The sequence below is a fragment of the Alternaria viburni genome, assembly GCF_023758015.1.
Source record: "Alternaria viburni strain BMP 2772 chromosome Unknown scaffold_30, whole genome shotgun sequence".
Classification (NCBI taxonomy): Eukaryota; Fungi; Ascomycota; class Dothideomycetes; order Pleosporales; family Pleosporaceae; genus Alternaria; species Alternaria viburni.
In genome coordinates, this window is record NW_026055799.1 from 191,574 (window position 1) to 218,730 (window position 27,157).

The 27,157-nt window shown below is 53.2% G+C and overlaps 11 protein-coding genes across 11 annotated transcripts; 7 read left to right on the forward strand and 4 right to left on the reverse strand.

The window, feature by feature from the left end:
* Positions 1 to 215: 215 nt before the first annotated feature.
* J4E79_010361 (uncharacterized protein) lies at positions 216 to 4,259 on the forward strand (the record flags this gene model as incomplete). Its single annotated transcript, XM_049359200.1, has 3 exons — positions 216 to 1,164; positions 1,218 to 1,454; positions 1,510 to 4,259. 3 exons carry the CDS (start codon positions 216 to 218, stop codon positions 4,257 to 4,259), a joined length of 3,936 nt encoding a protein of 1,311 aa, XP_049206285.1.
* Positions 4,260 to 4,306: 47 nt separating this feature from the next.
* Positions 4,307 to 5,066, reverse strand: J4E79_010362 (uncharacterized protein; the record flags this gene model as incomplete). The annotated part of the gene is made up of 2 exons (XM_049359201.1): positions 4,307 to 4,859; positions 4,918 to 5,066. The coding sequence occupies 2 exons, from the start codon at positions 5,064 to 5,066 to the stop codon at positions 4,307 to 4,309; spliced, it is 702 nt and encodes a 233-aa protein (XP_049206286.1).
* A 1,435-nt stretch (positions 5,067 to 6,501) lies between these two features.
* NPS6 (NRPS) lies at positions 6,502 to 12,467 on the forward strand (the record flags this gene model as incomplete). Its single annotated transcript, XM_049359202.1, has 2 exons — positions 6,502 to 6,996; positions 7,107 to 12,467. 2 exons carry the CDS (start codon positions 6,502 to 6,504, stop codon positions 12,465 to 12,467), a joined length of 5,856 nt encoding a protein of 1,951 aa, XP_049206287.1.
* A 601-nt stretch (positions 12,468 to 13,068) lies between these two features.
* J4E79_010364 (uncharacterized protein) lies at positions 13,069 to 13,405 on the forward strand (the record flags this gene model as incomplete). The annotated part of the gene is made up of 2 exons (XM_049359203.1): positions 13,069 to 13,243; positions 13,371 to 13,405. 2 exons carry the CDS (start codon positions 13,069 to 13,071, stop codon positions 13,403 to 13,405), a joined length of 210 nt encoding a protein of 69 aa, XP_049206288.1.
* A 549-nt stretch (positions 13,406 to 13,954) lies between these two features.
* On the forward strand, positions 13,955 to 15,331 carry J4E79_010365 (uncharacterized protein; the record flags this gene model as incomplete). Its single annotated transcript, XM_049359204.1, has 1 exon — positions 13,955 to 15,331. The coding sequence occupies one exon, from the start codon at positions 13,955 to 13,957 to the stop codon at positions 15,329 to 15,331; it is 1,377 nt and encodes a 458-aa protein (XP_049206289.1).
* A 450-nt stretch (positions 15,332 to 15,781) lies between these two features.
* On the reverse strand, positions 15,782 to 16,926 carry J4E79_010366 (uncharacterized protein; the record flags this gene model as incomplete). The annotated part of the gene is made up of 2 exons (XM_049359205.1): positions 15,782 to 16,234; positions 16,294 to 16,926. The coding sequence occupies 2 exons, from the start codon at positions 16,924 to 16,926 to the stop codon at positions 15,782 to 15,784; spliced, it is 1,086 nt and encodes a 361-aa protein (XP_049206290.1).
* A 2,475-nt stretch (positions 16,927 to 19,401) lies between these two features.
* J4E79_010367 (uncharacterized protein) lies at positions 19,402 to 20,943 on the reverse strand (the record flags this gene model as incomplete). Its single annotated transcript, XM_049359206.1, has 1 exon — positions 19,402 to 20,943. One exon carries the CDS (start codon positions 20,941 to 20,943, stop codon positions 19,402 to 19,404), a length of 1,542 nt encoding a protein of 513 aa, XP_049206291.1.
* Positions 20,944 to 22,386: 1,443 nt separating this feature from the next.
* J4E79_010368 (uncharacterized protein) lies at positions 22,387 to 23,625 on the forward strand (the record flags this gene model as incomplete). Its single annotated transcript, XM_049359207.1, has 3 exons — positions 22,387 to 22,941; positions 23,012 to 23,512; positions 23,560 to 23,625. 3 exons carry the CDS (start codon positions 22,387 to 22,389, stop codon positions 23,623 to 23,625), a joined length of 1,122 nt encoding a protein of 373 aa, XP_049206292.1.
* A 375-nt stretch (positions 23,626 to 24,000) lies between these two features.
* J4E79_010369 (uncharacterized protein) lies at positions 24,001 to 24,462 on the forward strand (the record flags this gene model as incomplete). The annotated part of the gene is made up of 2 exons (XM_049359208.1): positions 24,001 to 24,112; positions 24,167 to 24,462. 2 exons carry the CDS (start codon positions 24,001 to 24,003, stop codon positions 24,460 to 24,462), a joined length of 408 nt encoding a protein of 135 aa, XP_049206293.1.
* A 393-nt stretch (positions 24,463 to 24,855) lies between these two features.
* On the forward strand, positions 24,856 to 25,509 carry J4E79_010370 (uncharacterized protein; the record flags this gene model as incomplete). The annotated part of the gene is made up of 2 exons (XM_049359209.1): positions 24,856 to 25,204; positions 25,256 to 25,509. The coding sequence occupies 2 exons, from the start codon at positions 24,856 to 24,858 to the stop codon at positions 25,507 to 25,509; spliced, it is 603 nt and encodes a 200-aa protein (XP_049206294.1).
* A 426-nt stretch (positions 25,510 to 25,935) lies between these two features.
* On the reverse strand, positions 25,936 to 26,868 carry J4E79_010371 (uncharacterized protein; the record flags this gene model as incomplete). The annotated part of the gene is made up of 2 exons (XM_049359210.1): positions 25,936 to 26,361; positions 26,401 to 26,868. The coding sequence occupies 2 exons, from the start codon at positions 26,866 to 26,868 to the stop codon at positions 25,936 to 25,938; spliced, it is 894 nt and encodes a 297-aa protein (XP_049206295.1).
* Between the last annotated feature and the right edge of the window lie 289 nt (positions 26,869 to 27,157).

Below are 27,157 nucleotides of genomic sequence, written 5' to 3' on the forward strand. Positions count from 1 at the left end.
TCCACCACGCATCCTCCTTCACGTGACGCTATGCCTCTTCACGCTGTGCTAGCAGTTGACCCTGCTGCTGCACCATGTCGATCTTGGCCATCGCCTCCTGGCGCGGCCATAGCGCCCGGGGGGTGAACCTCATGCAGGCGTCTTCGCGCAGCTTCACCACTGCATACGGCGCGAGATACTCCTTCTTGAGCTCCTAACCACGTCTCGTAGGCTCAATGCCGTTCAGTAAGCCCTCTGGGGCCTCTATCAGGCGTTTCTTTGGTTTCCTACACCTCCTCTTCTACGCAGACCCGACATGGCTCGACAAGATACTGGTCTTCGTGGGCGCCATAGCTGCCATTGCAGCAGGCGTACCATTCCCACTCATCGGAATCGTCTTCGGTCAATTGGTCGATGAGATCAATGTTGCGACATGCAACAACCGCGAAGGTAGCTCCAACGGATCTGAAGAAGCCAACATCACGCCCAAGATCCTGCTGCTCGTCTACATTGCTTGTGGCACTTTCACTTGCATCTACACGCACCTTGTATGCTGGAACTTGGCATCACAGCGCCTAGCTCAACGCATCCGAGACCGTTACCTCCGAAACCTGCTGCGACAGGACATGGCCTTCTTTGACAACCTACAGGCCGGAGAGGTGTCTTCTCGACTCAACGGCGACATCCAGTCAATCGAGAGTGGTACTGGCGAAAAGGTTGGCGTGGCACTGACTTGCCTGTCCTTTTGTGTCACGGCCTACATCGTTGGCTTCATCAAGAATGCCGAGATCGCTGGCATGCTCGTCTCTTTAATCCCTGCATTCTTGCTCATGGCCGTGGTTGGCGGTCACTTTTTTGGCAAGTATGCTGCCAAGGTCGGCGATTGCTTTGGGTCCGCTAGCGCCATCGCGTCTGAAGCTCTCAGTCATGTAGGCCTCGTGCATGCGCTGGGTGCAAATGCCAGGCTCGAGGCAAAGTTTGAGGGCCATTTGAGCGATGCTCGTGAGGCAGGTGTCAAGAAGGCCACGACCGCTGCTGTCCAGGCTGGTCTGCTCTACTTCATCGCCTTCTCCGCCAGCGCCTTAGGTTACTGGCAGGGTAGTCGCAGGATCGCAGACTCTCTCGAGGGCAAAGGCAGTGCGACTATCGGAGAGATCTACACCGTCACGTTCATTCTGCTCGATGGTCAGTATCTTACCGATCGTTCTGAGTCTTCCGGTACTAACTTCCGATACTAGGTGCCATCGTTCTCAGTCAGATCGCGCCGATGCTGCCATTGTTTGGCGGGGCCATATCAGCTTTCGAGCGCTTGCGCAAGGACATCGAGACTCAACCCACCATCGACAACACCTCGTCATCCGCGGAGAAGCCTACTCATGTTGATGGGACTGTTGAGTTCCGCAACGTCGCGTTCACGTATAGTTCAAGGCCTGATCATCCCGTGCTGAACGGTATTTCTTTGACATGCGAAGCTGGTACGTCACTTACATGGAACGAAATGGAAGTACATATGCTGACCATCTAACCCAGGTAAACTGACTGCTATCGTGGGTCTTTCCGGAAGCGGCAAGTCCACAGTGGCTGGTCTTATCAGTCGATTCTATGATCCCAAATCTGGCGATGTACTTCTGGACGGCCGCAATGTCAAAGACATCAACATCAAGTCTCTTCGAGGTTTCATCAGTCTCGTCCAGCAAGAACCTTCACTTCTTGATCGCTCCATCTTGGAGAACATTGCTCTCGGTCTCGTCAACAGCCCGCCTCATGCCCATCTCGAGAAAACGCTGCTGAGCGGAATCCTCGCTCAAGTTGCGGAAGACGTCAGGGGCGGCCAGGATTTTGCTCAAGTCGCCGAGAAGGCTGGTCCTGAAGTTGTAGAGATCGTTCAACTTGTAAAAGATGCTGCGGACCTTGCAGATGTTGCTATTTTTATCGATCGCCTGGAGTTCGGGTTCGCGACCTCGGTTGGCTCGAGTGGTAGTCTCGTCAGTGGTGGACAGAAGCAGCGTATTGCTCTTGCCCGAGCTCTGGTCCGCGACCCTCGTATCTTGATCCTCGACGAAGCCACCGCTGCTCTAGATTCAGCTAGTGAGCAACGCATCCAAGCTGCTATTGAACGGGCTTCCCGCGGCCGGACAGTGATCTCGATCGCTCATCGATTGTCTACTATCAGAGCTGCAGCGAAGATCATCGTCATGAAGAAGGGTGACATCATCGAACAAGGAACCCACGATCAACTCATGGACCTGGAAGGGTCATACGCAGACATGGTTCACCTCCAAAGCGTCAAATCGGACGACGGTGCGACCAGCTCAAGGACCAGTCTGGACTCCCGCGATGCCGATTCTATTACCAATGAGAAGTTGGCGCTAAGTGCGCAGGAGCCCGATGCTGTACCAGCGAACGACGCCAATGCTGCGGAAGCTGTCGAGCACACTAAGGGTGTCGTCATTGCGGGCTCTATCAGGAAGACAATGCTTCCTTTGACGCGACCGTATCTACTTCTTGTAATGCTGGCTTTCTTCGCAGCACTGGTAGTAGGTGGCCAGTACTGCGGATCGGGTCTCCTGTTCGGTAACATCATGGGCACCATGTCTCCATGCAACACGCCCGAGTACGTTCATTCTAGAGGTGAACTCCTCTCTGGAATGTGGTTCATGCTTGCCTGTGTCGCCTTCCTGGCCAACTTCACCAGTTGGGCGTCATTTGGTCTCTTGTCGGAGCGATTGATCTACAAGGTCCGCAACTTATCTCTACACACGTTACTCCAACAGCCGCTACAATGGCATGAGTCTGAATCAAGAAGCCCGACTGTGCTCCTCGAATTCATCACCAAGGATGGCCAATCGTTAGCGGGCTTCAGCGGCTCCATCATTGGCACACTCTTCTCCGTCGTTGTCAACTTCATAGCCGCCATCATCCTCTCCCACATCCTCGCATGGAGAATCGCAATTGTCTGCCTCGTCGTCGTACCACTTCTCTTGGGCGCTGGTTTCATGCAGTTGCGTGCTATTGGTAAATTCGCCGCAAAGCACGCTGGAGCTTTCAGCTCTTCTATTGGTGTCACCATCGAAGCTGTCTCCAACATTAAGACTGTACATGCACTTTCTATCGAAGAGGAGATCATCTCAACTTATAGGCGATCGCTGAAGGCTCCACGCAAGGAGATGGTGAAGCAAAGCTTCAAGACCAACGTCTGGTTGGCCGTCGCCAACTCTTGTGGTACATTCATTTACGCTTTCGCCTACTGGTGGGGCACTAAGAACATCATCGAAGGCAGGTACACCCAAACTGAGTTCTTCGTCATCCTTATCGCCATGCTTGTCTCCGCACAGCTATGGGGTCAGCTGTTCACCCTTGCACCCGAGATATCCAAGGCCAAGAGTGCCATGTCGCGCATTTGCGGACTAATCGAATTGGGCAAGGATACACCTGATGCGGGTCGCAGCAGTGACCCCAGTCTCTCGGAAAAGAACCAGGACGATATCGAGGCATTGGCTGAATCGCCCATACCAGCTACCACGCAAGGTGGTGCTAGGGTTGTCTTCCGGGACGTGGGCTTTTCGTATCCAGCACGTCCTGGTGTGCCGGTCTTGACATCTCTTTCCTTGACCATCCAACCCGGCCAATTCTGCGCTTTGGTCGGACCATCTGGTGCAGGTAAGAGTACTGTTCTGGCCCTTCTTGAACGATTCTACTCTCCCTCCTCCGGTAGCATCTCCATCAACGGCCTCGATATCTCTCGGCATCAAGGCGCGTCATTCCGCGATGACATCGCCTATGTACCCCAAGAGAACATTCTCTTCCAAGGAAGCATCAAGTTCAACATCGGATTAGGAGCAAGACCTGGGCACACACCATCCGACGAAGAGATTCAAGAAGCCTGCAAGCTGGCGAACATACACGACACTATCATCGACTTGCCTCAAGGCTACGACACCGAGTGTGGCTCCAAGGGCAACCAGCTATCTGGCGGCCAGCGTCAACGTTTGTCCATTGCTCGAGCTCTTGTGCGTAAGCCCAAGTTGCTGCTGTTGGACGAGAGTACGAGCGCATTGGATGCGGAGAGTGAGAAGGCCTTGGAGCAAGGCCTTGAGCGGGCCGTTAAGGGCCACGGTGTGACTGTCATCGCGATCGCGCATCGACTGAGGACCATTGCTAGGGCTGATGTGATCTTCTTGGTTGAGGCAGGTAAAGTAGTGGACCAAGGACGTCACGAAGAATTGGTACAGCGCAGTGAGAGCTACCGAGTTAACGCTCTTCACCAGATGCTTGGATAGATCTGTTCGTAATATGTATCTTTATATCGCTTTCCACCATGTCAGTTTCACGCCAGCTCCACAGACTTTGGTAATCTCTTTTCTGCGCCTTCCGGTAGCCAGACGAACAATGGAAGCTCTTGGTCCTCCCTCGCGCCGTTGGTCTTCTCCGGAGTAATGTCTTCCGACTTGTGCACCAGCTTCTCTTTCAATCTTCTGCTTCCCATCTTCTCGTAAAGCTTGATGCCCTCCTTGGAACTCTCTATGTACATGGGCAACCCAGTCTGTCGGCAAATGTCCATCTCATACTTGAACAGCAACTCGCCAATGCCCCGCCGTTGGTAGTCCGGGTGCACGGCCATGACGTGGCAGTAGACATATCTCTCATTAAGCCACAGCTTCTCTCTCGCGTCCCAAAGCGGCTTCACGAGTGCCTCGGCTCGTTTGCGGTCCTTGCCCTCCAGCCATCCAATCTCACCTCTCTTCCAATCACTAGGCGCGATGTACACGTCGAAAAGCGCCATCCCAACGATCTTGTTAGTGTCGGTGTCGACACATTTCAGGGTGTATTGCGTTGTACTCGTCTTCCAGTACTCCGAGACATGGCCGGTGTGAGCCTGTCTTCTCCTAGTCAGTCCACACGTCCGACAGTCAACGCGATTCAATGACCGGCACTTACCGAAACTCGGAAGTTGAGTCTGTCAAATCTTTCTCGGTAGCCGAAGGAAACAGCGCGCGCGTGATCGGGCTGTCCTTGAAGGCCGCAAAGTGCACATCGTACACCGCGCTAATGTCTGGCACCAGAGCGGGGAGGACTACGAAGCCCATATTGAACGATTCGTCGACTTAGTGTAGTGTCGTTTGGATGATCGAGCAGCGGGGTAGGATCTAGACCGTCTGCCAGTCAAGATGTAAACTTAGAAACAGAAGGTTTTGGTAACGTTTGACAGCTGCAGCGAACTGTTCGACCCAAAGACATGAACTTGGTAGCATTATCGCCCATTAACCACGCGGATTCAACGATCCACTCTCGATGCCCAGCCTCGCGGTTCAAAGATCGTCAGTCACGCATACAACATACTTTGATACCAAGCAGTTGGAGGACGGGCACCATAGCTGTGCCAATTCCTCGGCTGTCGCTGAAGCACTACCACATGCTTCGCAACGCTAAATTACAGGGCGCAAAACTAGAATGCGAGACCCACATTACGACACGAAAAACCCTCACGCCACCGACGACGACCAGACCTTCTCCATTGAGGCGTACCGGCCGTTCTGCCTGTGCCTCCCCCTCGCATGTGCCGATTAAAGTTATCTGATCCGTCCTTAGCGAAACTTCCCGGCCACAGCGAGGGATGTGCCGTCGTACAACCGGATGACGCCTAGAGCGCCAAATCCGAGAAATACCATGGCCATGCGCATATCCACCTCTTGCCGCGATCAGCGCGGACAAGAGAATTTGCCGTGTCGTTCACGCGTGGGATGGCCGTATCCCGTATGTACAGCGTGCATGCTGCAGGCCGGCCCTTCTCATTGAACCAGCAACATCCCTAACGAATGATGCACGACACTTAAAGCCGGTGGACGCGGTCGATCGATGCAAGCAACGGGCATTGCTGCTGTAATTGGACGCGAGTAGTTCTCCGAACATCGGCCGTTATCAGATGGAAAAAGATCTGCAGCGCCAAAGACGTAACCCTGCATGACTCCTACTCCATCGGGCAATTCCGCGCTTGCATCGATACCACATCATCAAATTTATCAGATGAAGCCTCATGACGCCGCCTTTCACGCTAGAATTATCTGATCCGCTAAGTGTGGGGATGGGTGTGCAGGGGCGGACGAGGGTTTTCTTTACGGCTAAATCGTGGTACTGCGCCTGATCCCACATTGGTGACATCGCCTCCGTGTTTACGTTAGGCGATGCGCAATACAGCCTGCATCGAGAAAGACACAATGGCGCGATATAGTGGACCCTGTTTCTGCGTCGTAAGAGAAAACTATGACGCCGACGGCTGTCCGACCGAGGATGATGGGTCACTTGAAGCGGTCTGGTGTGCTCGTGCCGGAGATTCATCCTGGCGCGATGTGTGGAGAGTTTAGTTTGTGAGAGAGACGGAAGATCGTGGGTGAACTTGGTGGACTCGCGGCTTTGCACTGCTTGGCTATTGCTACAGAAGTATCCGGGGTCTTCATCGGACTCGGAAACATACACGTCTTCCTCAGCTCCACATCTTCTCCAAAAATATATACCAACCTCGCCATGAAGAGACCACATAGCAGTTTGAGCGGCGGCAAGATGCATCTTCGCAACGGCGAGCATGTATCAAACTTCAGTGGTGCTCCAGAGGAGCATGTTGCGAAGAAGTTGCAAAGCAATGGCGCCTCGAAGGCGCACAAGCAGGCCGCAACCCAGAATGGCGACCATGACGTTCTGCATACGAACGGCCACAGCTCGAAAGCCAACGAGATTCGGGCACTAATACCCAGCGACCTCACCTCAGATGCCGTTGTGGATACTGTTCTGGCTGCATGGTCGGTACTCATACACCGATACCAGAGAGATGTCTTCCATCAATTCACTTGGGGCGCGGTCGATGGCCGTGATCGGGCTTCGCAAACCATCAACACAACCGACATCAACTTCGCCAGCCACCAAACAGCCGAGAGTTTGAAGTCACAGATCAGCAATGTGCGATCAAAGGACTATGATGCGCACAATGCTACTCTTTTCCTCAACGATGGATCATTACATGAGGTATTAACCAGCCCAAGCATTTCTTTAACACGACTGACATGACCCAGTGGACTTTTGAAGTATCATTTAGAAGGGAGGGGGGCTCGCTCCATGCCACTTCAAGATGGCAGACGACGACCATGTCTCGCCACCAAGCCGTTTCGCAACTTCATTTCTTTGCTTCGATTCTTGATACCCTATTCAGCAACCCTGATCACACCCTCTCTTCCTTCATCCCTGTTACCGAAGAAGAACTCGATGAGCTCTGGAGTTGGAACTATCCCTTACAGCCAGAGTTGAGGTTCTGCATGCATGAGAAGGTTTCCGAGCAGGCTGCGCTCAATCCGGAGAAGATCGCCATCGAGGCCTGGGATGGCACCTTGACATATCGTCAAGTCGAAGATTATTCTACCGATTTGGCGCAGACTCTGCAACTGCTGGACGACTCGCCGCGTCAGATCATTCCGGTACTTTTTGAGAAGTCGCGATGGACTTCGGTTGCAGTGTTGGCTGTCATGAAGGCCGGCGCATGCTTCGCGCTCCTTGACCCAGCACAACCAGAAGGCCGCCTACGAGCAGTAGTGCAGCAAGTCAGTGCAAAGCTGTTCATCTCATCGAAAGCTCAGTCTACGTTGGCTGCGCGTGTCGCCCCATCGGCGACTATCATCCCCATCTCCGCGTCCAAGTTCGACAAGGTGTACTCTCCAGCTGCTGCGCAGCAACCCAAGACCACTCTCGCACCAGTATCACCTGACCAGCCGTTGTACATCCAATTCACCAGTGGAAGTACGGGTCTTCCGAAGGGATGCATCATTACGCACAGTCAGTACACGTCTGGTGCGATACCGCGCGCTGACGCTGTGGGCTATCGATCGCATTCTCGCGTGCTGGATTTTGCGAGTTATGCCTTCGACGTGTGTATTGATTCGATGCTCTGCACTCTCGCTCACGGTGCCACGCTCTGCACACCTTCCGATGAGCGTCGTATGAACGATATGAGCGGTGCTATGCGAGACATACGCGTAACATTCGCTGGTATGACTCCTTCGGTTGCTCGAACGCTGGACGTCGATATCCTCGACCACTTGGATTCCATCGCGCTAGGTGGCGAAGGAGTATCGACTAGCGATGCGATGTCGTGGGGTCAACGGACCAGGGTCGTCAACGCCTATGGACCATCAGAAGCCACTGTTGGTGCGACTATCAACGACAACGTGGCCGCCAAACCATATATCACTATGGGAAAGCGGAAAGGATGTGCCATCTGGCTTACCGAGCCTGAAGACCACAACAAGCTCGTGCCTGTGGGTGCGGTCGGTGAGCTGCTCATCGAAGGCCCCATCGTTGGCGATGGGTATCTCAACAACCCGTCAAAGACGAAGGAAGTGTTCATCGAAGACCCAGAGTTCCTGCTCAAAGGTAGCAAGAGCTACCTGGGTCGACATGGCCGCATCTACAAGACCGGTGATCTAGTACGTTTCGACCCTGACGGCAACGGTGAACCCATCTTCGTCGGACGTCAAGATCAGCAAGTCAAGCTTCGAGGCCAGCGCATCGAGCTAGCTGAGATTGAGTTCAACATGCAGAAGCATCTTCCCGCAGACACTCAGCTCGCTGTTGAAGTCATCAAACCCAGTGGAGGTGGTGAGCAGACGCTGGTCGCTTTCCTCGTCGAGCAGAAGAAGAACGGCATGCGACATCTCGACGGAAACGTATTTGGAAGCTTCACCACCAAGTTTCAGTCAGCTCTCAAAGCCATGACCAAGCAACTCGCCATCGATCTTCCCGGCTATATGGTGCCAAGCGCCTACATCCCGCTCTGGAAGATGCCACTACTAGTGTCGTGCAAGACAGACCGGAAGCGACTTCGCGAGATCGGTACCTCCGTCACACGCCAAGATCTCAGGCGCTTCAACTCAGTCATCTCTGAGAAGCAAGAGCCTACCACCGAGACGGAGCTCAAGCTTCGTTCATTGTGGGCGAAGCTTCTCGGAGGAGAAGCGGACTTCAGTGCCAATGACAACTTCTTCAGTATGGGCGGAGACTCGCTCCGAGCAATGAGGCTGGTTCCTCTTGCCAGAGAAGCTGGGTTGTTGCTACACGTTCCGGATATCATGCTGAATCCTACGCTGTCGGCCATGGCAGCCAAGGCGACACCGTTGTCGGAAGAAGCAACGAACGACGTACCTGCTTTCTCTTTGGTTGGGAAGGATTGGGAAGCGAAGTCTGCACAAGCCGAAACTGCCAAGCTCTGTGGTGTCGAGGTTGACAAAGTCGAGGACGTTCTTCCTTGCACGCCGCTTCAAGAAGGTCTGATGGCTCTCTCGGCCAAGTTCCAGGATGCGTATGTCGCTCAGCGAGTTGCGACATTGCCATCAGCGACTGCTGAGCGTTTGAAGAAAGCCTTCGATGTCGCAGTTCAGGGCTCGCCCATCTTGCGCACAAGAATCGTTAACGTCTCTGGTCGCGGCTTGTTCCAGGTCGTCCTCAAAGACGGTAAGCTGCTGCGCGAGCATGGATCTGATCCAGCAGAGTATCTTCGACGCGACCGCGAAGAAGCCATGGATCTAGGAACTGCACTCTTCCGCTATGGTCTGGCTCAAGAAACTGGTAGCGACAAGACTCACTTCGTCATCACGATGCATCACGCTGTTTACGATGGATGGTCGATGCCTCTCGTGTTCGATCGCATCAACCGCGCTTTCAACGGCCTCACAACGGAGAGGCCTGTGTCGTTCAAGCACTTCATCAAGCACCTCACCAGCCTTGATCCGGCTGTAGCTCGAGACTACTGGAAAGAGCGATTGAACGGCGTCAACCCGCATCAATTCCCTCCTCTACCGCAGAAGGGATATGTCACTCAAGCCGACTCGTTGCTTGAGCACTACGTTACCGTTCCAACGTCAGCGCACAACAAGCTCACTCTGGCGACTATCATCCGTGGAGCCTGGGCACTGACATCATCTCTGTACATGGGCCATCCCGATGTTGTGTTCGGAGAGACATTGACAGGTCGTTCCGCGCCGGTACACGCGATTGTGGAAATCGAAGGCCCCATGATCACAACGGTTCCTATTCGCGTCCGATTGAACCTCGACCGACCAATCGCGGAGTACCTACAAGCCGTTCACGCGCAGACTGTGCAGCAGATCCCGCATGAGCACTTGGGATTGCAGAACATCCGCCGACTAAGCAAGGACGCTCGTGTAGCATGCGATCTGCGCACGGGTCTTGTTTTGCATCCCAGAGAAGACGACGACGGTGCTCCTGTCGATATGGAGACTGCGCCTGCCAACACGTTCCTTCCTGCTGATGACGCGGAAGCCGCACGCGAAGCGCTGAAGTTCAACACATACGCACTCATGCTCGTGTGCACATTGGACGAGAACGGCTTCTTGGTCATGGCCAGCTTCGATTCAAAGTGCATCAGCAAGGACGCTATGGAGAGGGTACTTGTCGTGTTCAACCGCATCATCACGGCGTTCTTGGGTAACCCCGAGAGCAAGCTGGGCGATGTGGCTGTTCTCGATCCTGCCGAAGCACGAGATGCGGAGGCGATGAGACCGCGAGATGTCATGAGCGACAGTGGTGTAGGCACCTCGCCAATCGACAGCCCGACTCAGGATGCCAAGTCAAAGGCGTCGTCGCCAAACGAGCAGAAGCTGTGCAGTATTCTCAGTCGCATCCTCGGTATGCCGGAGACGGAGATCAAGCCCAGCGACAGCTTCTTTGAACTGGGTGGTGACTCCATCGGCGCGATGCGCCTCGTATCTGATGCGCGCGCACAAGGCTTGAACCTGACGGTGGCTCAAGTCTTCCAGAGCCAGTCTTTATCCGAGTTGGCGGCTTCGACCGGCAATGAGAAGGAAGATAAGCTGTTGGATATTCTCAGCCGCATTCTTGGTATGCCCAAGAGCGATATCAACGGCAGCGACAGCTTCTTCGAGCTTGGAGGCGACTCCATCGGTGCCATGCGTCTCGTGTCTGACGCGCGCGCTCGAGGCCTCAACATCACCGTCGCGCAAGTCTTCCAAAGCCAATCTCTTTCCGAGCTTGCTTCGTCCGCGGAGGAAGCAAATGCATCGCAGACTAACGTGAACATCGATGCGCCTTTTGCCGCGCTCGGTAAGGAAGCGTCGCTATACAGTGCCGACCGCATCGGTGCATACCTGCAAGATCAGACATGGCAGATTGCGGATATATACCCTGCAAGACCGCTCCAACAACTCGCTGTCGAGGGTACTGTCGACCTGCCACGCTACTCATTGCGATACGAACTCATCAAGTTCGTCACACCAGTCGATCGTCAGAAGCTCGAGCAAGCTTGCCAAGAGCTCGTGGCACGCAACGAAGTCCTGCGCACTGTCTTCGTGAAAGACGAGAGCAAGGTACTTGGCGTGGTGCTATCATCTCTGCGGGTTCCCTACACCGAGATCGCAGTGTCAGACAACGAAGACATCAACACAGTCGCCCAAGCCTTCACGAAACAAGACATCCAAGCACCCAAGCCGCACGGCTCGTCATTCGTGTCCTTCACCCTCTTCACCAGCGCAAAGACCGGCGCCTCAACCCTCGTCTTCCGCATCTCCCACGCCCAATACGACGAAATCTGTCTTCCCATCCTGTACGAGCAGCTCTCCGCGCTATACGCAGGCACCGACGTACCAGAGACGATACCGTTCAGCAAGCACGTAAACCACGTGGTTCTAGATAACATGCCAAAAGCCATCCCTTACTGGCAGAACCTCCTCTCCGGCTCCCAGATGTCTGTCATGAAGCCCGACATTCCGCTCACACACCGCGGCCCTGCGGATGTATACATGGAGTTTGATATCTCTGCCCGCCCGGCAAACATCACTATCGGGTCGCTGCCAACGGCTGCATGGGCGCTCGTGCTATCGCAGCGTCTTGGTCTCAAAGACGTAGTCTTTGGCGAAGTCGTCTCGGGAAGAAACATTGGCGCTGCGAACGCTGATCGCATCTTTGGACCGACATGGCAGTACATTCCCTTCCGCGTACCATTCAAGTCCAGCTGGACGTACCTCGACCTGTTGAACTTTGTGCAGCACCAGCACATTACCTCCGCGGCCTATGAGTCCATGGGCTTCACGGAGATCGTGGAGAACTGCACGGATTGGGATGCCAAGAGGGTCAACTGGTTCGATACAGTTGTCCACCAGGCACCTGCTTGGGTCGAAGAACTGCCGTTTGGCAATGGTGTTGAGGCGAAATTCGAAACGCTGTATCCGCATGGTGAGCCGCTGAGGGAGTGGAAGTGCCAGGCCTTTGTCAAGGATGGAGGAAAGAAGTTGGGTATCGAGATTGTCACTTTTGAGGAGTGGAAGGACGTTGCGAGGGGAGTGTTGAAGGAGGTTGGTGAGGCGTTGGAGTGCTTGATGAAGGGTAAGGCGGGAGAGAAGATCTTCGATGGTGGGGATGCGGGTGGTGAGGAGGGCAAGCAGAGCTTGGAGGATTTTGAGGGTGTGATGTAAGTCGCATCTCGGTGTTTGGGTTGGCGTTAGTGTGATTGTAACCTTTTCCCATTTGGCTCTTTGAAACTTTGGTATCTCCCGCTGAGTTGTGATTGTGTACGTGACTTGGCTCGGTATCGCTCGTTCTTCCCTTGGTTTGCGTACCACGTCTCATCAGTTTCGCAATACCGTTGAGCATCATCCGCCGAGTACAATCACCCTGCACTTTCTTTTACCCAGGGTCAATACAGATTTATGTCGTGGCTCAAAGTTCCTTGACTAGGCACCATGCGGATATGAGTTCCTAGTGATGCGATGGTACTCGTCCGCGTAGCGTTACGCACGTGCTTGTCATCGAGTCCAAGTGTGACGAAGTTCATCTCGAATAGCGTCTTCGTGCTACAAGAGTCGGTTTTGATGTAGAGTAGACGGACATGAGAGACTGTGATAGTTACCGGACGTTGTTGACATTTGCCCTATGCCTCCTCTCGTTAGGTCAAACCGGCTGGTATCGTACATATACCACGGATGTGTCGTTTGAGAGTTCAATCGACACATCTACCAGTTGCTCTTCATTGATATACGCTGTTATCGTCCATCGATCGATATACAATCCGCTACCATGAAACTTATTCTGGCACTCGTCTCTCTTGCCGTCTTGGCGGCAGCCGCTCCTCCACAAGGACTGAGTGAAAGACAAGGCGCTCTCATCGGTCCCATTCCCGCTCAAGGCCAAGTCGAATGCGACAGCGAACCCGGTCGCACATATTGCTTCGACGAAGTCGTTTGGGGCAAAGGTACGTCATCCATCTCGATACCTCGCCCAATCCACCTTTTTGCAATTTCCTCTTCGTTCCTCAATATACTCGCTGAATAGCAAGGCTAATCTCCTACAGGCCAAGACTACCAGACACTCCTCCATAGTTACTGCCGACGGGAATACGCCCATGATGCTCTGAGCTGTCACGGATGCATGCGTCAGCCGTTCCCAACTGACCTTTGCGACGCTGGGCCAGGAGCTTGGAACTCGGCGTTTTATTGTACCGAAGATGGCTACAAATTTTCGCATCGATGCCAAGATTGGTGCAAGGATGGATTGTGTGAATGATTGACGACAGCATGGCGTATTGTGGTGGTTGAGCGCGCGAAAGGGCGGTGGTTGGGAAGAGAAAGCAAGGGGGCTCTGCTTGCCCAGATAGGTTAGCGCGGTTGGCGGTGGACAAAGGCAGGATGTGCGCTCTCTTATAGATCAATGCGGTACGCCGAAAGTTTTGTGATCTAATGGAAAAAATGCATGTCAGTGTCGGTCTGAATCTCCTTCGTCTTCAGACTTGAAAGTCGCTTTCGGGAAGGAACGCGTCCGGGTTGGCGCACGTGCTTTCGTGGTTAGCGTGACTGCCCAGCTTTCCATCATGCCCCGCGCGTCTGCCTTGCGACCTTGATCACACAACAACCCTCCACATATCACAGAACGCTATCGCATTGCTCTAGTGCGCGCATCCATCACGATGGATGCAGAAATACCACATCTTCCGGCGGAGATCCATCGCCTTATTGCAGCATACGTCCATCGTGAGGACTTACCACACTATCGGCTCGCAAGCAAAGAGTTGTGCGTGATAGGCACAGAAGAACTCTTCAATACGATTGTGTTTCACTACAGTACTGCGAGCGTTGATCGCCTGCAGAAGCTCAGTGCAAATGAACGACTTCGAAGATGTGTCAAGACCATCTTCTGGGACGACAATCTATGGCATATCTATCGCGTCGAGCTCATGCACGAATGGAAATGGTTCTGGGACTTCACAGCAGGTCTTTTCCTGCCCCGACATCGCCGTAGCGACTCACAAGAGCTAGACAAGCCGTTATATGCTCAACTTGCGGAGGACCGAAGAGAGTATGAGGCATATGGTGACAAAGTAAAGGACGAGAGAATCGCAAGACAAACGATGAGCCAGTTTGAGGCGCTTGGAAACTTCCAGAACTTACGTTCGATACACATGGTCAACGGTCAGCTTTCGCAGGCCCACCGAGGTGTGAGAAAAGTGGCACATGCGCTACCCCGCGCTTTGCCCGTACCTCCCGTGTTGCGCAGAGGAGAAGGTATCAACGCTTTCTATGCGCTACCAGGGGTTGAGGCTTTCCGGACTATACAGCAATATTGCAAACCCTCGCTGAGAAAACTCAAGTTAGACAGAGTACAACCTCAGGCTTTCACCTCATGGGAGCCAGGTGAACTACATTGCTTAACAAGTCTGGACATCACGATCTTTGGATTCTCCGGTGACTGGCGCTTCCAAAGTACTAAATGGACGTTGGAACTACTAATGGAAAACCTGGAGATGTTCATTGCGTGTCTACCAGAGCTCGAAAGTCTCAAAGTCGGCCTGGAGAACGGGTCAGTGGACACCACTGCACCACTCGCGAGCATCCGCCACGTTTTCGCTGCTGAAACTACATGGCCTAAATTACGGAAATTATCCTTGTCTGGTTTTTCTGCTACGCCTGAGACATTGGTGTCACTTCTGAGCAGACACAGCTCCACGTTGAAGGATCTCAGGCTACGCGACATTTCCTGGAAGGCAGGCCCAAACGACGCAGCAGAAGAAAAGCCCAAGGTGTCATTGAGGTCTATTCAGCATTGTGCATGGCCGCGAGTACTGCAAGAGATAGCGGAGTGCTTGTCGCTGAAACGTGCGACTGTGTCGGGAACGCTTGGTGAAAACGGAGATGTGCTTGGATGGCGACTGGACAAGAACGATGAGCTCGCCGCTGATGTTGAGGATTTCTTTGTCAGTGGAGGGCAGTGCCCGCTGACGGCTCACAACGCTCACTTTGCGATCGACAATTGCGAACTCCCCCCAATCTCAGTCGCATCATCGTAGCGATACATCAAGTACGGAAACGCGGATTCTGATGAGCTTTACTAAAGGGCCCCCCTGGAGATCTACACGCCAGTGTTCGTCGTGGTCGCGCATAGAACATCGCGTATATTCTTAGGGGGCTTTACAGTAAGAGGCACTACAAGACAACTAGCTTTTGGCGATGATCTTTACGTGAGATACAGTCAGAATCTGCAAAGATGAGGATATGGGGTCGGTGTCTTACACGCCGTCAGTACTGTTACCATATCGCCTGTTTCAGCCACTTTCATTACATGAAGGGGCCATGCGACCCAATCGTACCAGTCGCACATAGTCTCACAATCGAGAGGAACTTCTCATGGATACACATGTCATTCTAATAAAAATATTTACAGAAGCGCTAAGAACACGAAAAGGCGTAAACGGGCACTGCCACCCAAGCAACGCTAAACACAAAAGGCCAAACAAGTTCTAGTAGTTGTACTTGTAGCACAGCGTCGTTCCAGTGGTGTCGAGGACATCCCTGACCTTGACATCAGGACGGATACCGTAGACGTTGATGTTGGTGTCGAGGGTAAGGGCCCGCCCAGATGCGTCGTTTCCGTTGATGGTGTTGACACGAGCACCGTTGGCATTCTGCCAGATGCGGAAGTTGCGGTCGACGAAAGCGTGGTGGAGCCAGAAGATGGGGTCGGCGGGCGAACCGTACGTGTCTTGCATGACAGCGCCGATGCCGTTGTGGCCCCAGGCGTGGGGGCCTCCCTCTGCGCATTGGGCCATGCCGGCGAAGTCGCCGTAGGCGTTGCACTGGTTCACGTAGTCGGAGTTGCAGTATTGGGTCTTGGCGGCATCGCCGTTGCGGGCAAGGCAATGGGGGGTGTTGCCTGAACCGGGGCCAATGTTAATGGCAAGGTTGGCGAATGCCTGCAGAGTGTTAGTTGCTTGGTTATAGGAGGCGTGTCGGACAATGGGGTTGTACTTACGCCATTGGTTACACAGTTTCCGCCCAGGGCAATGCCTCCGAACCACTTGGCTGAGAAGATGGATGATGCCGAAAAGCGACCGGCGTACTTGGTCTCGTCGAACCAGGGCATGGTTTGGCTGAAGCCACATTCTGAGCGTAGAATGTCCTCGAAGACCCAGGTGTAGTATCGGTGCCAGAGGAGGAACTTGCTGTTTCCGTGGACATTGGGTGTGAGGGTCTGGTGGAGGGCGACGAGATCCTCATACCGGCTCTTGGCTGCGGGGAACTGGCCTGAGGGAGCGCGGCCCATCAAGCACTTGATGGCATCCACGAATTGTTGCTTGCTGCTGTCGGGGTAGGAGTCCCACTCAACGCGGACGCGGGGGTTGGCGCATGTTGCAGCGGCAGCGAGGGTAGAGACGCGGAAGTTTTGGTTTTGCGCAGCAGGCTCCTCAGGCTGTGTGGCATTGTGCTCCTCGAATATCCGCTTGGCATCCGCGAGAGGAACGGGCTGAACGAACTTTGGTGTCTCGGCGAAGATGTTGAGGGGTAGGGCCTTGATGAGCTTGGTCAGGGGAAGTTCCTGAGGAGATGGAAGCGCAGAAACGCTGGCTACAACAGCCAAAGTGGCGGACAAGATTGAGGTACGCATGATTAAGGTATAAGTATTAAAAAGGTACTAAGATCCCGATTGACAGTAGCAGGAAAGCGAAGGACAACAACCTAAAAGCGAATGCGGTTGCTTGGTGTGATTGTTGAGCGAGCTGTACAAAAAGATCCCGACATGCAGGACGGCCAGTCATCCTTATACCTGGGACCTGCATCTTCCGCCTTACCGCCCGACTATCCACAGCGCGCGCGCCTCGTACTGCAGATCATTCGCAGTGCGCTTGACGAGCCGTCTCACCAGCGACACCTGATGATCGGTCATGGAAATACGAAGCACGCATGTACCGTGGGCGTGAATTCGGCCTAGCCCTGCAACGTAGTATTGGAAAGTAAGTAAGCGTGCGCGAGCTACAGCAGAGGGAACAAATGATAAGTGGGAGGCTATACTGCTTTTGGGCCGTGGCTCATCAAACGCTGGCCGGGCGCCCAGGTCAGGCCAACCTCGGGGCTTGACAGTCTACACACGAGGATAATGCTGCTTGCCGTGGACTCCTGGGCCTGAGCCGACCCCGAGTTGCGCGGAAATTGTCAGCGCGCTGACGTGAACGAACTACTGTGGAGCTTGTCGCTTTTCCTTGGCCTGCCCACGCTGCGTTCACGCGGCGGACCTGCCGGCTGCCGGAATGCAGGGCCGCCTTGATTGGATGGCGCATCGTGTTTTTCTCTTCGCTTCCAGATGCCGTGCAGCCAAATATAGCTCTCAGGAACGCCCTCGGTATCTAGCAATGTCTAGTAATGCTCCGGTCAACATGGCGTCCGCCAGCGTGCCATACCGACTGTCATGCAGACTGTCACATCGCGCGCGGGTGAGTTGTCAATTGAATACGGCAGCGTCATCTCGACTGAAGGATTTGCTAGTATCGCCCTTCGCCCGTTCAGCTGAGATTAGAATGCCACAATCCATTGTGTGACGGCAAGATAGCAGCCGTTGCCGTTGCAAACAAAGTGGCTGTGATTTGAAAGGGGGATCTGCGGCCAGCATGCACTTCCTGTCGCTAAACACCCAACCCCCAGCGCCTCACATAAAGGCGCTCCACACACATGCGGGAATAACCTCGCACAAAGCATCCCGAACAATCCACTATCGCCTTATCACGCAAACTCCCCATCGCAATCTCCTCGCGCACAGGCTTATCGGCCGTCTATTTCGAGTGGCAAGCTCCACTTCGCATCGCGCACGCCTCCATGCCTCGTCGTACGAGGTCCAATTCCACAGTACGAAGACAGCGTGGTGATGATGTTGGAAAGTGCGAGAGGGCGAAGGAGGAATACGGTCTACCCCGCCAGCTACTCAGCGCTAGCCAGCGCCGACACGAGAAAAACAATAACACTACTGCTCGAGGGCTGAGCTTAGTACCTGCGAGGCGTGCGAAAAAAACCATCCCGTGTAAGATTCTTTTTAGCAATCGAAACGGCGAGCCCGGCGCGCCGCGATGCTTCTTTCACCGCCATACAACTCACCAAGTGCAAACCCAAGCAATGCCGCAACGGGCATGTGCCACATGAGCAAGAAGAAGAAAAACGTTCAATCTATGTGTAGAACGCATGTTCGCGCTACTATAGGGCGTGTCTCAGCCTCATGGGACTGTTGTTCGGTTACACATAACCCACTAGAGCCTACCGCTACCAGCGTCTCTACCAGCGGCAGCGTCCCCCAACGAGGAAAGTCACACGGCTGGGTTGGAGAACACCGGTACTGGTACCGCTCGCGATGCGTGCACGTGGCAAATCGAGCATATGATGCTTTTGTGCTCTCATCAGCAATGTAACCCGCGCTACGCCTCGCAAGCATTCGTAGTCGACCCAGATGGTGTTTTGGAAACCGAGTACTTTCTTACAACTCCGACAGAACAATATTGCCGCCGCGCGGAGATCAGCGGTCTTCCGCGATCTAGGTCTGAGAAGCCGAGAACTGTAAATGCTTCTTCGTGCAGGCCTTCTTTTTTCCGTTTGCCACGCTTCGATCAACAGTTTTGGTTGGCGCAGTGATGCTGGGTTTGGGAAGCCGAGTATATGCTGCGGCGCATGCTTCTCGATATTCTCCAACATGGGCCTGTTCCTGCCACGCTGAACTCCGCAGTTTCGGTATGCGATGCATTGTCTCGATATGGAGTCGTCATCATCTATGATGTGCGCATTGAGCCTGTAGTGGTCGATTTCATTACGTCTTACAGTCGTAAGACTCGTCACATTCACCTAAATTGTCAAGTTACACGACAGTCTATACATTTTCCAATTTGTTCGGACGTTGGTTTTGAAGTGCGTCAATACAAGACATGGTTTACCCGGAGGCCGAAATTGATGACATGAACCTTGCTTCCGATACTTTCGGTGACATGTCGGTTCCCTCCCTTCCGCGTTATGTCGACATCTGCCGCAACCCGCCGTAAGACCTAACAAGTGCATCAGCACTACGGCAATGAGAAGCGCATCTCACTCAGCCCTGGTCATGTCTTAATCAGACTGCACGTCGTGTGACCCTGACCGAAAAGTCCTCCATAATCCACATCCCGGCATTGTATATCTTCGCCGCTTCGTGCGGATGCACGATCGAAAAGTCAAACCGCCTCAATAGCTCGACGAACACCTTGTTGAATTCCATCAACGCGACGTTCTGGCCCAAGCATTTGTATTTTCCGTAGTGGAAGACGAGGTCCACGGTACTGGCCATGTGCGCAAGACGTGCAGGATCTTCCGAAGCATCCAGCCAGCGTTCTGGCCTGAAGAGCTCAGCATCTGGACCGAAGATATCTGTAGAGTGCTGGATGCTGAGATAGGAAGACCCAATCTGCGTGCCTGCAGGAATGAATTTGCCGGCAAGGATATCACCGCCTGCAGGAACGGCTTTGAAGTTCGACCCACTCGCTGGGGGCAGGATGCGCAAGCCCTCTTTGATAGTAGCCTGGAGGTACGGTAGTTGTCGCGCCTCAGCATCCGTTATGGGCGAAGAAATCGTCCCAGCAGCAATGCCGTCATCGATCTCTGCTTGCAGTCTTCTATAAGAAGACGCGTTGGCCAGCGTATGCAGCATTACAGCGCGAATCGTAGACGCCGAAGTGTCGCTACCCGCGATAATCTGCAGGAGCGCCTCGCTCGATGCTTCTTCTGGCGTAAGACCATGACGAATAAAAGATCCGAGCATGTCGGACTTTGGCTTGGAATCCTCGGATGCAAATCTTTCCGCAACCGCTTTCCTTGCCACGTTGATGAAGGCCCCGAAGCCGAGCTTGTCGCTCTCCTTGGGAAGCACGCCTCGCAGCAGTCGCGAATGCAGAAGATTTGCCAGCCAAGGCACGTACGAAAGCGCCATCATAACGGGAACGTATGTCGTTGTGATCTTGATGTAATCGTGGAGATCGACATCTTGCTTCAAATACCCCATCGGTTTTCCAAATGCCAGTGCGCTGATGACGTCCAGGGTGAAGTACTGCGTCTTGAGCGCTAAATCCATGGGTCGGTATTCGGTCGCGGTCGAGATATACTTCGTCTCGATCAAATCGATGAAAGCAGCGACCTGTTCATCAACAGTGCCTTCCATAGACTCATTCTCCTTCCCAGAGTAGCCAGGAGCCATCTTATTCCTCAACTTCAAATGCGCCGCCTCGTCGCGCATCGAAAAGAGATTGTCGCGTCCAGGCTCCAGCTTCATCGCATCGTACCATGGCCCTCGTGTGTACTCTGATCGCACTGCTGTCGTCCTGCGCACGATGTCTGGATCGCTGGTGACCAGATCGGTTGGGCTGACGCGTACCAGCGGGCCATATTTGTCGGTTAATTCTTTCGTCGCGAAAGGCAGTTGCCCTCTGAGCGATTTTGATATGATCCAGTAGGTGGAGATTGATGCCCAGAAGGGTCCGGGGATGTGCGATAGACGGTACCATTGCAGTGCGACGCGGATGAGGTATGTCAGCAGTAGTGCGGTTGGTACGCCAATCGCGATGAGGCTGTTGTACTTGCTCAGCGTGGGGCTGGCCCCGCCATCGTCAACGCTACCCGCCATTCTACAACGAGATATACTGAAGGAGGAGGAATACTGTGCGATGCGGATCTCGTCTCGCGACACATCATATATGTCTTGCCCATTGCATTGCTGGGCGTAAGCATGTTTTGTCGTGCATTATCGCACGGCAGGCATCTCTCGCTGCTTGAGTCCCTTCCCGTACTAGCACAGCACGTACAAGGTTCACACTCGACCGTTCAGCGCGGCTACGCAGTTATCAGAATCTTTATCATGCCACCAAGTTATGTATTCAGGGATAGCTACAGTTCCGTCAACTCCGCGACTGCTAAGGAAAGGATATTCGAGCATGTTTACGTCCTTATCGAAGCATGACCAGATGTTCCGTCAATTGAAAGCGTCGCCTAGGCACTCTGCCAGCATATACCTATTGAATCTCGAAAGAGATTACCCCGCGGGGCTGAGTTCATAACCCTTGTACCACGACGATCAAAGTCTGCGTCATTGTGCAACGTGGGGTGGGAACCACCACCTGGGCAATTCTCCGTGTCGTGGATTGTAGCTTTACGAAGATTTCCACTAACAGTCCCGCGTACGAAAAGACAGAATGTCAAAACAGATACTCTGTATCATAGGGAAGAATTGCGCCTTCATAGCTGTTCACCATGTTGTTCAGCCTTGTAGGTATGACTTAGCAGTTGTAGTATACGTCTTCGTCGTTACTTGTGAAGGTCGATACTTGATCTCCCGACCCAAGCCTTAAGTACCGCCTTTGCTTCATTGCTACCATGTTACTGTTCAATCTCGTGAAATCATGACCTTTTCGCGCAAGGTTGGAATGTTACGGGCGGAGACGTCGCTAACAGTCAATGCTCCGGTAGTGTACAACATTGGACATGCTGAAGAATGTAAATTGGACCGCAGGACAGTACCAGCTCAGTCTTATGATTTCTTGCCTTATCACAAGGCTCCATTTCGTAGTATGCTTTCTCCCTCACTCGGTTCGAGGAGAAAGAGAAGACAACAAAGCTTCTAATACTCTCTCCTTTGACTTACACAGTGTGGTGTGCGAAAATCTTAAATTCTAGTCCTATCCTCTCTCCTATGGTACTGCGATGACCTATTAACAACGAGCTACTTACGACTCCCGCAACACACACGAGATACACAATAACTAAATCCGCCTATTAAATATAGAAGGGATGCGAAAGAGGTCACTCGGTTCGAGGGTAGACAGTATGATATGGCCTCTCCACTGTTGGTTTCACAGTGGTACGTTCACGGTGCACCCGCATCTGCGTAGGCACTGAATCCAGTCATTCACCAAGTACGAGCAGACAGTGAGATCTCTTGCGCTTGCCTTTGTCAGTTTTCCAGACAGTGTTCAAACACCAGAGTCTCGCTTGCACACCAGCCATTCTGTTAAGTTCTTCCGCCCAACCTTCTTCTTCATGCATCATTCGGATAGCGCATCTGACTTTCTCCATGCGACGTCTTCTTGCGCTTACGTCACGTAAGCCTCGCGTCCTCTTCATCGTCGGAGTAGCACTCTTGCTAGCATATGTCTTCGCAAAAAACCTCTACAGACTATCCACATCCCAACAGTCCTCCCAACCCGACTACACTTCCGCAAGGAATTCCGCGCCGTACCCGCCCGCAGCCATAGGCAAAAACGTAACTTGGACAGACTACGCATACGTACAATACGTGACAGATCCAAGCTATCTGTGCAACTCTCTCATGATATTCGAGGCCCTCAGGCGACACGGAACAAGAGCAGAACTCCTCATGCTGTACCCGCAGGAATGGGAAGTGCCCGGTGCTGTATTCGAAGATGAGGCTGATGCTACCGACTACGAAGGAAAGCTGCTTGCTCGGGCTCGGGACAGATATGGGGCAAGGTTAAGCCCTATCCAGGTACAGACTTATGAGAACAAGAATGATACGACTTGGCAGAGTAGCTATACGAAGCTGTTGGCATTTAACCAGACTCAGTATAAGCGTGTCATTGCTTTGGACTCTGATGGAACGCTTTTCAATGTAGGTTACTCCCTTTCTCCGAACCACGATAGTGGTGTTTGACACAACGACCCTGGCTAACGATTAGCAGAATATGGATGAACTTTTCTTCCTCCCCACATCTCCAGTTGCGATGCCTCGCGCATACTGGCTCGATCGGTTTTACTTGTCATCCCTACTTGTAGTCATCGAGCCGTCAGTAGAAAGTTGGCAGCGGGTACAGAGCGCGATGGAAAACCACGAGGGCCATGACTACGATATGGAAATCTTGAACAAGGTGTTTGGTGACTCTGCAATAGTGATCCCACCTCGCAGATACGCTCTTTTGACTCAGACGTTTGGCCATGAAGATGCCGAGCGTGAGGCATACCTCGGTTCGCCGTCGGAAGAATGGAATGCAAGAAAACTGTTGGAGGAATCCAAGTTCATCCACTTCTCAGATTGGCCATTGCCGAAGCCTTGGTTGAAAGCGACAGAGAAGCAGATTGCGGAACAACAACCTCCATGCAGATCGGTACCGGAAGGCAAGTCAGATTGTACAGACCAGGAGGCGTGGTTGAAGCTTAGGAACGACTTCTCTGAGCGGCGTCTGGTAAGTTATGATTTGATCTTCCATCCCCTGATACTGACAAATCGTAGCGCATTTGTGGGAGAGCCTATGATACACCGGTCTTGCGCAGCAACGCCCGTTCAGATGGCGATTGATGTGCTGGAAATTGTTTGAGCTAGCGATCGTGCTAATAGGAGCGGGCTCCCTCATGGCGCGAAATACTGATTCTGTGCAATTGATAACCGTATATCATATAAACCTATTGCATTGTGAAAGGTTTCTCGATATCAGGCTGCGCGAGGTCGTCGACTGCTTGGTGGGTGTTGTGGTAGCGAAATTGCGGAGAAGGAGCCGTGGGACCATCCAAGCAACTAACGATAGCTCCCTGCGAGCTTGGTCAGCAGGACTGTATGTGATTACTATATGCGTCATATGCCAATGTTGGTACCTATAAATGCTGCGGTACCACAATGTTACGATACGTGCGAAATCTCCAAAGATTGAATCTATACACATATAGCCGCAAAAAGATGTCGCATCTTCAGTACTACGCGTACCCCGGCAAGGGCGAGTCTGCCAGAGAGAACACCAGATACAGCCAGTCAGTCCGGATCGGTGACCGCATCGAATGCGCAGGTCAAGGTAATGTAAACCCATGACTTCCTTGAGCTCACAAACTGATGACTGCGACTGTAGGCGGATGGGATCCGATGACCAGACTCATACCCGCAGACATCGACGCTCAGATCGACCAAGCTTTCCAGAATGTGGAACTTGCTCTGAAGACCGCTGGTGGGAAGGGTTGGTCGCAGGTGTTCCGCGTAAACTCTTACCACATCCCGATGGATAATGAGGCCTTAGGGGCTATGGTGCGGAATTTCAAGAAATGGATGCCGGATCATCAGCCTATCTGGACGTGTGTTGGCGTTGTCAAACTGGGTGAGGATGCTATGAGGGTAGAAATTGAGGTGTCGGCTCATGATCCTCAATAGAGGACGGTGATGGAAGGTTTGACGAGAGCATGTTGGACGCGTCCCTTAAGGAGCCGTGGATGGATTCGAAAGGAAGACGTGTGTAGCCTATGCATGCGAAAGTCGATCTCTCCATGAATGTATCCTGTTTTAGAGAGCCCAATTCGAATTGTGGTCAGTTTGCATCGATGCGAGATGACGTGGGTAGCGATGCGTGATGTGGAAGGTGCGGACTCAGGACGGAACACGTGAAAGGGCGATGAGGCTTGCCAAGACCATCGGCGTAACTATCGCCGACGGGATTCTTCCAGTTCTAGCTCTTGCGACGCGCTCCGGACTCCACGCGCAACTTCGCTACCAACTCCATCAATCTCAATATCCCATTTCCGCGCCCAGACGAGCACTTAATACACGATGCCGAAGTTCTTCTGCGACTACTGCGATGTGTACCTCACCCACGACAGTATGAGCGTGCGGAAGGCGCACAACAACGGCCGCAACCATCTCCGCAACGTCCAGGCCTACTACGAGCAGATATCGAGCGACCAGACACAGCAAGTCATCAATAGTATTACCGACGCCTACAACACAGAAGGACAAGCCAACCCGCTGTTTCAACAGAACCTGGCTGGAGGCTTCCCTGGAGGACCTATGGGCGGGATGCCCCCAATGGGAATGCCCCCGATGGGTATGCCTGGATTCCCGCCGCCAGGAATGCCGCCCATGGGTGGAATGCCTCCAAACTTCATGGGCCGCGGAGGTCGTAAGTTGCCCTATAGCCACCACACATTATTCTGTACTGACAGCGCGACAGCTCCAATGCCACCCAACGGAATGCCACCCTTCCCTCCGCCAAACGGTATGCCCCCGGGCCCTGGCGGTATGCCGCCTTTCCCACCACCACACATGGGAGGCGGCCCACCTCAAGGAATGCCGCCCTTCCCATTCCCACCACCAGGACAGGCAGGCTCACCCCCTGGAGGTATGCCGTACCCACCGCCAGGTGGTATGGGAATGCCGCCTGGCGGACCTCCTGGCAGATACCCTCCTGGACCACCGGGACGTTAGGAGCGACCTGGTGCACATGGAGGAATGATACCTGCCTTTGGTCACGACAACTACGCAGCTGAGGCCCTTGAGGCGGGCATGAAGAGGAAGAGGCAGAACGATGAAGATATACCCGGAGTTTCCATGAGGGATGGTGGACGAGAAGGAGGTGGAGCAGCTACAGGCGCGAATGCTATAGTCACGACACGGACCAAGAGGGTATAGCGTAGGCTGGGACCATACGCCAGGGGAAGCGGGAGCAGTGAGACCGCTGTGAAGGCACATGGGAACAAGTACGTCCCATCCCCAGGCTGTCGCGATGCTTTTGGCTCACGCTCATGTAGTATTACTTGTCAAAGAGTTCATCAGTAATTACACGTAATGCCGTTTACGAACTCTATGTCGAAACTCACAACACGCTCATTGCTTTCAGTTGCCGACCACCTTCTATCTACCGAACAGACTTTTGGCAAACGTTTCAACATCCATCATGTCCATGCTCAGCGCCTTATTCACCGTCCGGCTCATCTCCCACCACACACCATCCCTGGCGAATACCAGCCTGTACTTCTTGATGCCATCTTCTGGCGCCGAGTCAAGCTCCTTCTTCAAATGCTCAATGCGCCACGCCTCCTGCTCAATCTGCTTCCCGCTCACCCGCTTGACGATGTCAGCCAGCTGCCCATAACTCACAGTATCACCCGCAATATACAACACACGGTCCTCAGCCTCCACATCCCCCGCAATAACCCTCGCCAACACCCGTCCAATATCATTCACATCCGTCACAGTAACCTTGTGATTCCAATCCCTCAGACACCTCACCACCACTGTTCCTTCCTCCTCTTTACTTCTATCCACGATTCCCCAGAACTGCTCGAAAAGAAAAGACATGAAAATCCCCGTACTGACAACCGTCCACTTGACATCACTCTCCTCAGCCTTCCGCCGCAACAAATTCCTCACATCACGCTGAGCACCGAACAATGGCATCAACCCCTCTCCATCACCAATGACATCGTAATCAACCCCCCACTGCCAGGGAAAGAACCATAATTTCCCTTTCCTCTCCTCTTTTCTGATTTTGCCGGCCAACAGGACTTCCTCGCCGAGCTTGAGCACGCTGCTTGGGTCGGCGCCGAAGCCTGTGGCGGAGATGAGGATGTCGTGTGCGGAGAATTTTTTGGCGAGGGAGGGTGAAGGTGAGGAGAGGTCGATAGCTGTGAGGGAGATGTTGGGGGATTGGAGGTGGGTGTATTTGGATGGGGAGCGGATGCCGATTGTGATGTGGGTATTGGGGAGGGCGGAGAGGTGAGGGAGGAAGGCTGTTCCTAGTTCGCCGGCGCCGAGGAGGAGGATTTGTGTTTTGGGGGAGGTCATTTTGGAGGGATGTTTGATGGTGTGATGTGCAAGTAGGATGAGATGGATGTTATCTTAATCGAAGTAAGTATGGAATAGAGCCTTCTGCTTATATGTACGTGAGTATCAGTCATCACGTTAGATCGTTAGATTGAAACAAGATCAGGTCATCATCTATCACATGCGAGGTATGTTGTTCTATGCTTGTGTACATGTTTCTATGGTGGGGAAGTAGCGCGGAGATACGACTTGGGATACCGGAGTTAGTCGGCTTTGGTGGAAAGAAGTTGTGAAGTCAGGGAAGGAACGA